Here is a 12,285-nt window from a genome sequence, read left to right on the forward strand (position 1 = left end):
TTCCTCCTGCGCCGGAATCCGAAGCCAAAGCGCAAAATCTTTGGAGTCGCGGATCACTCGTATCCGTCGCTCATCTCAGAATCAGCGTTCCCTTCAGCAAAGGGTGTGTGTTGGGAATCAAATCCCTTTCCGTTTGGGCGTCTCCTTCCCGATCCTGTCCTGCTTCCGAACTTGAAAAAATTCTGGAAGCACATCTAAACAGCGTTAAACGCACAAACCACACGATTGCAGTTCCTCCCAAACCAAGTGGGAATATCACAACCGATATCCCAATCCCAGAGGAATTCCTAGATCCGCTTACACAAGAACTCATGGTTTTCCCGATGATCCTGCCTAGCGGAGTGATCATCGATAACAGCACTTTAGAGGAGTACTGGAAGAGAGAAGCGACGTGGGGTCGTCTTCCCAACGACCCGTTTACCGGCGTTCCTTTTTCCCAAAGCTCAAAACCTCTTCCGAATCCTCTCTTAAAAACCCGTATTGACCGTTTGGCTCTGCAGACGGGATGCACAGGAGTCGGGAGCAGGAATGATCCTCTAGCTAATCCACAACCGTCGAGACTTGCAGAGGTTAAAACTGTCGCAGACTCCAGTAGACACACAGAAACTTTACGATTTCACGGATCCGTTTCAGGATCGACTCCGAGCCGTTCTGCTAAAAGAAAGTACGACTCCAGCTTTCCCTCCACTAGCGCTGATCCCGGTCGTTCTCCGGTCGAGAGGAAAACTCTCCAAACTCACTCAGGTTTGAATGTCACAAATCATCACTGATACTCTGCACTATGTAGATGAATTAGGACCATAGACTGTAAATAAATATGTTCGTAGTGTCCGTGACGTCACCCGTAGTGTTTCTGAAGCCCAAAGTGGGCGGAGCCAGCCGTCGCCATCTTGGATCGTTAGCGTCACTCGCGGATAAACGTGAATGTGCAGCGAGGCGGATTAGCTGAGGTGACGTGACGCTAACACACAGCAGACAAACAGCTAGTAGTGACATCAGCGGTAATCCACCTGTCACTCAAGTGGCCACGCCCTTAATTATGCAGAACTTTAAGGCTTAATATCATTTAAACCAGGGTTCGTACGGTCATGAAAAACCTGGAAAAGTCATGGATTTTTAAAATGGCAATTTCCAGGCCTGGAAAAGTTTTGGAAAATGAATAAACTCATAAAGTTTTGGAAAAGTCATGGAAATTTGTTTTTCAAAATATCTGTGTACTTGAATTTGTTTAATTAATAAAATTGGGGAAACAAATTGCAATACTTTTTTCGTTTTACTGTGCGTTCACACCGGACGCGAATAGCGCGTCAGATTCGCGCCTGACGTGTCTAGAAATTTACGCGCGTCAGAGGCGAAATGACGCGTTTCCATTAACTAAAAGCGCTGAAACGGACATGAAAGGGGACCCATTTCTTTTGGCCCATCTAGTTTTAGTCGCTGTCCTCAGTGCCGCAGAAAAGCGCTGAAACGGACATGAAGGGGAACTCATTCAGCGCTTTTCTACGGCACTGAGGACAGCGACTAAGTAGCCACACCTGTGTGGCTCTTGTGTTGCTGTCATCAGCTCAGTGCTTCAAATTAAAATAAGCTGCTTTGCATTTTCATATAGCTTCGTATGTGCCTTTCCATTACAGATTTGAGCAAAACTTTTTTTTTCTTCTAAATATCGATAAATAACTATTGCAAAAGGATGGCGTTTCCATTAACCGACTAAAACTTTTTTTTTTTTTTTTGATCAGTCATTCCAAAAATCATGGCAACGGAGGACGTTAGTAGGTTTATATCTCACCCACCGCCCTACAAATTATTATTATTAATGTCTTATCCAAGTATTAATGTCAGGGAAAGACCCTTATGCGAACGGCACATAGGCTATATGCTAAGTTTCTTCATGTTTCTCCCTTGATTGTGGCATTTCTTTGAGAGTAGGCTATCCCTGTATTGTTTCTTTTATGAATTTAATAAGGAACCCTGGCTTTCATGTATTCTTTCTGTCCAAAAGGTCCGTGTTCTTTTGTGTCCACTCGTTTTTCCTTTAACCCCCAAATGAAAAACGAAAAATGAAGGGTTGTTGTAAGTAGGCTATTTTTAAAACGCAAAGTTGAACGCCAACATTTAAATTTGAACTGTAGGCTACACCAAATGCTGTGCGAAAAAGAAAAAAATATCGACAAATTTTCTGATTTTTGTTTATGACTTTTTGCCTCTTTGTTAAACATTTAAAATATATATGATTTTTTTCTTTAAAAAAATTTATTTGGTCTTTTATTTTCCGTGTTCACATTTATGAGGAAAAAACAATGTTACGTGACCGTTCTCCATTACGGTAATGAGTCCTCTGAGAGCGGCACTAAAAGACTTTAAAACTTACACAGAGACCTCAAACAGAAAGCACAAAGCCTTCCTAAACGAATTTCGTTTTGTATTAATTGTATCTTGATTTTAAAATGTTTCATTAACCAATTGCTTAATAGCCTAAATAAAAAGTAAATAGCAGAAAATAGATAATCACGACACAGAGGCGCCGGAGTGAACTGGATCATCCATGAACCGAAACTCAGCGTAAAAGGTAGCCTACTCGCCTCACAGACCTAAACAAAACTGAAATAGGCCTATATCTATTATCTACAGAAATATCTACTTTTAAACAGAACAATTCAAAACAAAATAAAACGATGTAGCCTAATCCGTATGAAATGTGCATTTCTCTCCGGCGTGTTCACTACTAAGAAGATCGCGAGTCAGTCAACTTCGTCTTTGCAGTCGACACAGAAAATACTTGTTTATTAATAAACAATTAAAATTGAGAGAGAGAGAGAATATAAGATTAGTTTACTAATTTTGAGGACTTCTAATGATCTGTTAACAATCTCGTTTTTTTTTATTATTTTTTTTATGGCGTTTATCGCATTTTGGAAAAGAGCTCTTCAAGCACATTTAGATTTTTCATCCGCTACTAACGTTACCCGCCCACAAGGAGTTTATTAACATGTATACACAGATGTTTTATGGAAAACTATGTCATGAATATTTACCTTTAAGTCATGGAAAAGTCTTGGAAAAGTCATGGAAATTTAATGGTAAAAATGTGTACGAACCCTGTTAAACGGATGAGTTATAAAAACATTCACCCGCCTCACAGTCGTCATGAAGGGCAACATTAGCTATATAGACCAAAACCACTTTTAGTACTAGTGTTGTCAAAACATTTAAATTAAATTATTGTTCACAGAATCCACCAAATTTTAGATTCTGATTCCTGGTTGTGGAATTGATTTCGAATGGAATTCGATTCTTTTGACAATCCTTTTTTTTTATGCAATATTGCAGTGTTTATTCTAGTTTAACTTTTTTTTTTTTGTGTGTGTGTGTTTTACCAATCAGAGAGATAATAAAAGAAAGACAAAAACAGTGTTTGTTTCAACATATTGACCAAAAAAATACAGATGAAATTAAAGGATTAGTTCAGCCCAAAATGAAGATTTCCTAATAATTTACTCACTCCAATGCCATCCAAGATATCCATGTCTTTCTTTCCTCAGTGGGAAAGAAATTATGTTTTTTGAGGAAAACATTTCTGGATTTTTCTTCTAACAATGGACTTCATTGGTTCCCATCGTTTTTAAGTCCAAATCAATGCAGTTTCAAAAGTCTCTGAAGTGTTTAAACGGTCTGTACGCGATCACAGCTGAAGAAGAGGTGGTTATCTAGAGATACGATAGGCCATTTAAAAAAAAATATATATATATATAATGTATAGACTTTTTACCTTCAATAGTTGGGATTGAGCTGATCAACAAACGGACAGGGAACTACGTCATCACGTTGAAAGGTCACGCCGGCGCCGGCAATACTATTTGAACTACTATTCATATTCATCAGAATGTTATTCATATACTATTCATATTCATATTCACTGAATACTATTACTATATAGCAAACAATACTATTTGAACTATCCTCCTACGTACGGTCGCATTGTAAACAGTGGGATGGTAACCAATGAAGTCCATTGTTAGAAGAAAAATCCAGAAATGTTTTCCTCAAAAAACATAATTTCTCTCCCACTGAGGAAAGAAAGACATGGATATCTTGGATGGCATTGGGGTGAGTAAATTATTAGGACATTTTCATTTTGGGGTGAACTAATCCTTTAAGCGGAGGCATTTCTTACTCTCTGATTCAACAAAAAGGAGAAAAGAAAAGAAAAAAGAAGGATTATAAATGCTTGCTTCAAAACATACTAGTATATTACACAATAATACAAGTAAAAATAATATTAATGTAGTATGCATGTACAGTATGGTAGCAATATAAATAAAATACAGCAAAAACTAAAAATATTACTAAGAAAAAAAAAGAACAAACTTTACAGCTTTTTTAAACAATCACTGCTGTCAAGAAAACCAAATACAATTTATTTCCCCTTTTAAAAATTTTTTTTTTTATGTCCTCAAACAGGGACGAGAGAGAGGACAAAAACAGCTATAGGGTCAAATGCAAAGGAGTGGTTACGTAAATGGTAATTTATAGGAAAATTATTATTTTTTTAGAGTGCAAAAGAAAAGGTTGCCAAATCATAAGAAATTGTTCTGTTCTGCCAATCATTAATTTTTTCTATTTGAATAAACTGCAACAGGTCGTGCATCCAATGAAAGTAGCGGGGTGGAAAAGGAATTTTCCAGTTCATCAGTATAAGCCTTTGGGCAATTATTAAGCAGAAAGCTAAAGCGTTTGACTGTAAAGATGATAAGGATACCTTTGTGAGATTAAGACCAAATAGTGCCACTAAAGGGCAACGGTTCAACATCTACCATGAAAACATTAGAAACTGACTTGAAGAGTGATGTCCAGAAAGAGGTCAACGCTGGGCAAAGCCAAAATGTATGATAAAGAGTGGCCGGGGCTTGTCGACATCGCCATCGGTCACGAGTAGGATCGAGATCCGGGTTTATTTTAGACAGTTTAGCTTTCGTCCAGTATATTCTGTGTAACAGCTTCAGTTGTATTAGTGAGTGACACAGAGGTGGTGTGAACGTGTTGCAGTGTTTATTCTAAACGATTTATCATCATTATTGTGTTAAATTGATGTTCCTGGTAATCTTGAATCAGAATAAGTTCCTCTTGCAGCATCTCTTCTCTTCTCTGATGATGTGGGCGGGGCAACCTGTCACTCACATGAGATCGGCCAATAGCAAACCACAACCATCCAATCTTTTCCACACAGGCAAAATCAAGCCCCGCCCACATTAGTTCTCGTTCCTGAAGCGTTTCACTCGGATATTCGTCACAATAGAGAAGAAGGGACTTTAAATCCCCCCAAAAAATGTTTGCTGATTGGTTTCTGATGCATGTTTTGCTCACGTTCATGTCTGATGTGTTTCTCCTTGTGTTTCAGAGTCGGACTCGCATGAGCGGCGGTTAGCAGACAGCTTAGATCAGGCGCTGAACGCTGCGCTTCACGGGTTACCAGTGTTCACTTCACCCAGCAAACCCTCATCCCGTGTGGACGCTTCCACTGGTACGAGACTGAGATATACATACATATAGTGGTTCATACAGTACAGATTGTTTCAAAGCAGCTTAAAGGGATACTTCAGGATTTAGCATTAAGCTTTGTATTAGTAGAAAACCTGTAGTTTTTTCGAATTACCGTGCTTTCCACCCTCATATCCCCCTGAGACGAGAGACTTATGTATTTTTTGTCTGGAAAAAATCCTCAGATGATGCAAAAATCGTCATTTTGCGTCATCGGAGGATTTTTTGGCCAGAGGCGAGAGACTCCAGCCAGTAGGAGGAGCTGTCCCGCATGTCTTCAACCCGCCCATAGAGGGATCTCACTCACAGAATGTACACATATGAATGTAGTGTTTACATGAACGCTAAACAAGTGATCGGTTGATGTGCGTTTTAACATTGCTAAGAAAATTCTCGCTCCTCCGTGAGAGATACGAGATCGGTGCGTCTCACAGGTGTCGCTCATCAGTAAATCACGCCACCGGCCTCGCGCCGTTCTCCCGCGGCCCTCAGTCTTGTCCTGCTCGACACAGTAAACATGATGAATGGCGACTGTAGAACGCAAAAGCCGAATCCCGGACATTTTGGGCGATCTCAATCCCGGGCAGACTCACTAGTAGCCTAGCCTTGTTGTTTTAAACTGCGCACTCTGACCGGTAGGCGTGGCTTGGGAGTGGCCTCCTAGAGCAGCGAAGCAAGTGCATTCTGGGAGTTGTTGTCTTTCATCCACATTAAGCCAAAAATAAATTTTCTGGCTTTTCTCAGTCTAGAAAGCTCCAAATTCAAAAATAATTTCACATTTCTTCTACATAAATGACCCATTTTAAATACACATTCATCTTTCCAGAGGTGAAGTGTCCCTTTAAACAGGGAAATAAGAGTCAAAGGCCCTATTCGGACGTTATTGTTTTCAATGGGGGTATTTTCAACATTTACAGGGTTAGTCTGTGATTTTTATTAGGCGCGTTTCCATTACAGATACAGATTTTATTTTATTTTTTTATTTTTTTCTAAATGTCGACAAAAAACTATTGCGAAATGACGTTTCCATTAACGATGTTATGCGACTAAAACTAAATTTTTTCCTCACGCGATCAGTAAAATCATTCCAAAAACCATGGCAGCGGACGTTGGTAGGATTACGTACTAAATCCCAGCCACTGCACTGGCCATTATTAGTAATGGAAGGAGATGTGTGTGTGTTTCCAAGCATTAATGGTGAGGAACGACCCTTATTATACTTGTGAGCGGCTCATATGAGGAGTTTCTGGGTGTTTCCCCCTCAGATCTGCTTCCAGGTCTTGATTGTGGCATTTATTTGAGGTTTAGAATCCATTATTCCTGTAATTCTTTTGTCTTATATGAATTGAATAAAGAACTCTGTCTCGTATTCTGTCCAATCACACCGCGTCGTCTACGTCAGCTGACCTGTACATGCGCAAAAACTGTTTCCATTGCAGTTTTGCAAAATATTTCTTTTTCGAGTTGCCTGATAAACCTCCTCATGCGAGCGGGAAAACTTTTTTGCGATAAATGGGAGTTTTTGCGAAATTGACGTGTTTCCATCGGGCGTATTTTCAATTCGCAATTTCAATTTGCACAGTTTGAAGGGTAATGGAAACGCGGCTCCTGATCACGCTTCAGTCGTCTCTCTGAGTTCAGGCAGCAGCAGACTTTGCTGAAGTTGTAATAAATCACTACACTGAAGTAGTAAAACACCTCAGTATAATAGAGCCCTGTGATGCAGAAAACACGGACAGAATCGTGGAATCCAGTCACTAAAGCGGAATTTACTGTATAAAGCGGAATTTACTGTATAAAGCGGAATGTCACGGAATTTGTCAACTTTGATGAATTAAAAAGCAGGTCAGAACCAATTTCAAACCGCAAAAAGACTTTTTTAAATGAAATGAATCCTGCGTGTCTCTAAATGAATGGTGCAGACGCTTGATTTCATTTACCACACACACACACACACACACACTGGAGCATGCACGCGTGACGCTTGCGCTGTTTTCAGCCTCAGCTGCATCATTATATGAGGACATGATTGCATAAACATCATCTCCAGAGCCGCTTTGAGTCACTTCGTGAGCTTTTTAACGCTTCAAACTGAGAAAAGCTATCGTCATATGATATCATAAACACACAGAAACTCAAAGATCTCCACATCTTGGTTTCTGATCGATCAATTGACATCATCAATATTTAAAGTCCCCCTGTGCTGAATGTAGTTTATGTGTCTATGTGGTGTTTTTAATCTGCTTTAAGACAAACCATGTGTAAGTTCATAAGTCGACAGCATTGCTGAGTATTTCCTCCTTAAAACTGCAGTGAACCAAAGACAGTCTCAAACACACGCTTTGAAATCGCTGGTGTTTCTGACGTCACAAACTACCTTGTAACCAATCAGATCAACGTGTGATCGTCAACCAGTGGATCTCTGAGCTGAGTGAGTGAGTGGAGGCGGGGCTCATTTGCATATTCATAGACCCGTGCATACTAAATGAGGCGAGGGTGTCGAGTTACAGTCAAGATATTTTAAGGTATTAAAGAACGTTTAAATATGTAATTTCGGTGATTAAAGATGAGTTTTAAGGGATAACATGATTACAGAAGGACTTCAAACGTTGATGTTCACTCTTTGCCAACTTGTTTCAGTAAATGCTGAATGTTACCGTGAATGATCACTGTTATTTGTTGTATTCATCGTGACTTTGCCGATAAACTCCCCTCACTTCTCTTGTGTTTTCCAGGACAGCACACATGTGTGTTTTGCTCGTGTTCGTTGTCGGTATATTCCTCCGGCGTCCCGGCGTACGCTCTACCCTGCGCTCATCTCACGTGTGGACCGTGTCTGCGGCAGAAACGCCCATGTGACTCGCAGACGCTGAAGATCACGTGTCCCACATGTGGCACATCTGCATCCGGCGGCGACGTCACACGAGTGCATCACTGAAACACACCTGAACATTCATCATGAGCTCATTTGTTTGCAGATTTTGTGTATAATTTTCATTAAAAAATGTTGAAAAAGAAAAGGAATTTGTTATTTTTAATAACTGCAGGTAATATATTCTAGGTATATATATATATATATATATGTGTGTGTGTGTTGATATTGTGTATCTAAAATACATTAAATGTGAAGATTTCTTGTTTATATGCAATATCATTCAAAAGTTTGGGGTCAATAAGAGGAATTTTTTAAAAGAAGTCTCTCTTCTGCTCATCAAGGCTGTGTTTATCTGATGAAAAATACAGTAAAAATAGTGAAATATTATTATAATGTAAATCATCTGTTTTCTATGTGAATATATAGTAAAGTGTAATTTATATCCTGTGATCAAAGCTGAATTTTCAGCATCATTACTCCAGTCTTCAGTGTCACATGATCCTTCACAAATCACTAATATGATTTGATGATCAAGACACATTTATGATTATTATCAGTGTTGAAAAAAGTTTTTTACATTTTTATTTCATGATGCTATGATGAATAGAAAGTTCAAAAGAACAGCTTTGATCACAGGAATAAATTACACTTTACTGTATATTCACATAGAAAACAGATGATTTACATTATAATAATATTTCACTATTTTTACTGTATTTTTGATCAGATAAACACAGCCATGTGAGCAGAGGAGACTCTTCTTTCAGCCTAGACTCGGATCTCAGGCTGTTTTCTGCAGGACAGAATGAAGGATCCTTGAGTTCAGTGTGTGTTCAGTGTGTGTTCAGTGTGTGTTCAGTGTTACTGAAGCGCAGGAGTTTAATACAGCGGCTCAAGGCTGAACTCTCTTTGTGTGTGAATGAACAGATCTGACCTCTGCCATCTATTGAAATGCTAAACTGAGCTTTCTGTCCTCCACACAATCACACACACCTGAAGGACACACACTGTGTCACATCTAAATGTCTTGGTGTTCTTTGCTCATTTTTGACCGAAAAGTTGTACTTTTTATTTATTTTTTATTTTTATCGGAATTGTACGATACATGGTAAAGGTTTTGGCACTTGCTATGCGAACACACAAAAAAATCATGGACATGATCCGAACAGGTTAAATGTTCCTGTAAACAATAGTCACACTTGTGCTCCTCGCGGTCTAAAGATGAGCACATTAGAAATGACTGAGAGGAGTTTCCTCTAGTGGAAGCGTGTGGTACTGCAGCCGAACTACATCTCACTGAACGCTCATTTTTTCAGATATCAAGCTCAAATTTTGAACACAAATTGTTTAGATTTATGGCTTTGATTTTCTCACAGTTTTTGAGTAAAACGTTTTTTGAAATATATATTTCATATAAAAATTGGAAAGAAAAAAATTATAACAATAAATGTAAAATTCTGTAACTTTTTTTAAGTTCTCTTTTTAAAACTTTTCTCACTTCAGCAATAATCTGCCAAGTGTCGTCTTTGAAAAGAGATCAAACGTCAGTCTGTCGCTCTAAAGTGTTCAATATTTATGACAGTTTAAGTTGAAAATGTAATGTTCAGGTCGTCTATGCTCAAAAAGTGAATAAATGAATTGTAAATACAGCGTAAATATAATTTAGTACCATAAAATCCCCTAAAAATACAAAATATGAAATAAATAAAAACATTATCGAACTAAAATATTAATTTGATTGAAATAAAAAATAAATTTCAGTCATTTTTAACCGACTTGCGAAGAGCATCATAGGGTTAAACATCTGTGCTGGAAAACAAGACAGAATTACTGAGGAAGAAACTCATTTTATCCAACATCATTTGATGTATATTTAATATCACTGATACATCCCTCCTGAAAATACATAACATCCCTTGACTGATCGATTCTGATCATAAATGTGCGTCAGATGCAGATGTTTTCTTCATGAATGCGAGATCATAATGGAGTAAATGATCATCTTTGATGCAGACCTCTGTCTTCTACAGTGTAATGTATTCTGATGATGTGTCATTTTTTTTAAGCAAAGCCAAAATGTTTGTCTATTCAGTAAAAATGTACATAATGTTCTTAATGAACAATTTAGCTTCTTCAAAACCTGCCACTGATTTCTAAAGTCTTATTATAAACAACGATCAATAACTTAGCCTACTGTACGTGCAGAATTTCATAATGACAATTATTTCTGTTATTGCCGTACTGGATTAAATAAGGTGACTGAACCTCGTTTGCATCATTACTGATGAGTTTATTATCTGTGCTCATTTACAGTTCATGTTCCTGAAGCACGGCTGATTCCCCCAGGAGTTATTTATAATATTGTTCTTTTGTTGTCCTGCATGTGCATAAACAGTATGCATTAGATTAGAGTTTGTGCAGCTCTGAATACTGAGCAGCATTTCCACTGTTTAGTCCTGAGCTCAGATGAATCACATATCTGTGATTTTGCAGGTTTGACCTTCTACTCTCTCCTGTCACTCAGTTCTCCTCTCGAAACATTAACACATTCAGTCCAGTGACAAACTGATCCTTGTGTTCCAGAAGTCTCTTCACTTTCAGATTAGTTTTATTTTTGTATGAATCTTTAATTCAATATATATTGTTGTTGTTTTATAGGTTGGGTGTGTTTTAAAAATTGGACCCTGAGTCTGTAATAAAGTTTTGATTGATTGATATATATTTATATGAGAAATATCACACGAGTAGCGGTGCGATATGGCTGTATATCAGCACGGCTGTGATTCGGCGGTAGATAATCACTCATATAAAGCCATATCGCTCGGCTACAAGTGTGATATTGCGTTTATACAACAGTTCGACGACACACGTGTGTAAATAAATAAGAAACAACAACGGAGTGTCTTTAAAAACCCTCTTTTGTGCAGAACTACTTTCTTCCGCCATGGATTCAAATCTCAAGTTGATAGTTTGACATTATAAAACGGATAGTTCCGGTCCTTGATTCTGATTGGTTGAGTCGCGTTCGAAACCGTTGCTGCATGTGTTGCTTGGCAACCTCTTTGGAACTACATTGCTTGGCGGAGGAATGTGTTATAACGTTATACTTTTTTTGTTGCTGGTGTTTATTTTATTAATAAAATACATATTAAAATAAATATTTTTATGGAGTAACCGTTTTATAAAAGCAATAAGCCCCTTATTGCTTTAGTTGAGCCCAAGACTTTAGAGCTTTAGAGCTAGTAACGTTAACGAAGGAACGTTGAGTCGCTTCATCGAAGCTTGTATGTATCATGGTATTAGGAGAGAGAGAGAGAGAGAGATCGGATAAATTAGTGTTTTACCTGCATCTGATATACAGTATTCATTCTTCAGGTCAATGCCCATACTATTATATCCAAAAAATCAGTTTGAATGTCGCTGAGGAAAGCGAAATGTCTTCACATGACAGCGCTAAACAACTTTCATAAAGACAGTCTTTGCTGCCATCTAATGGCGTAATCATGTAACTTTCACAGAAGTCCATAACACGATCCTTTCTCAAACCCCAAATAATACGGCATATTTATATAAAAAATTAAATATAATATTTATTGAACAATATGTAAATTATCAACAATAGCCATTATAAAAGACAATAGGAAATAAACATTGGCAAACAATTCAGTCAAATGTAAGTTACTTAGTGCAGGATTTAAGTGAAATATTAGTTATGAAACTTAATTTTCCCTTTAACCAAAATCGATTTGCTCTGGAACAAGTAATAGAATAATAAGACCAAAGATTGACAATCTGATATACCGCAAATTAATTATATCTCATGTTTAACCACTATCTAGGCCTAGATAAGAGCCAGCGGTAAATTCCCGAAG

The 12,285-nt window shown here is 38.0% G+C and overlaps 1 protein-coding gene and 1 long non-coding RNA gene across 4 annotated transcripts in view; both read left to right on the plus strand.

Moving 5' to 3' along the window:
* Nucleotides 1-8,558, plus strand: part of ubox5 (U-box domain containing 5) — a 12,316-nt gene extending 3,758 nt beyond the window's left edge. For all 3 annotated transcript variants that reach the window (XM_082188889.1, XM_082188888.1, XM_082188890.1), the window contains exons 3-5: nt 1-744; nt 5,399-5,521; nt 8,274-8,558. The exon at nt 1-744 is cut by the window's left edge and continues 325 nt beyond it. In XM_082188889.1, coding sequence (XP_082045015.1) covers nt 1-744; nt 5,399-5,521; nt 8,274-8,476 — 1,070 coding nt within the window. In that variant the 3' untranslated portion in view covers nt 8,477-8,558. The remainder of the gene's footprint in view (nt 745-5,398; nt 5,522-8,273) is intronic.
* Nucleotides 751-4,363, plus strand: LOC309513205. The gene is made up of 2 exons (XR_014211368.1): nt 751-3,659; nt 3,809-4,363. It is a non-coding gene; the product is annotated as an uncharacterized lncRNA (long non-coding RNA).
* Nucleotides 8,559-12,285: the final 3,727 nt, after the last annotated feature.

This window comes from Leuciscus leuciscus (assembly GCF_965113295.1).
Source record: "Leuciscus leuciscus genome assembly, chromosome: 13".
In the NCBI taxonomy this organism is placed as follows: Eukaryota; Metazoa; Chordata; class Actinopteri; order Cypriniformes; family Leuciscidae; genus Leuciscus; species Leuciscus leuciscus.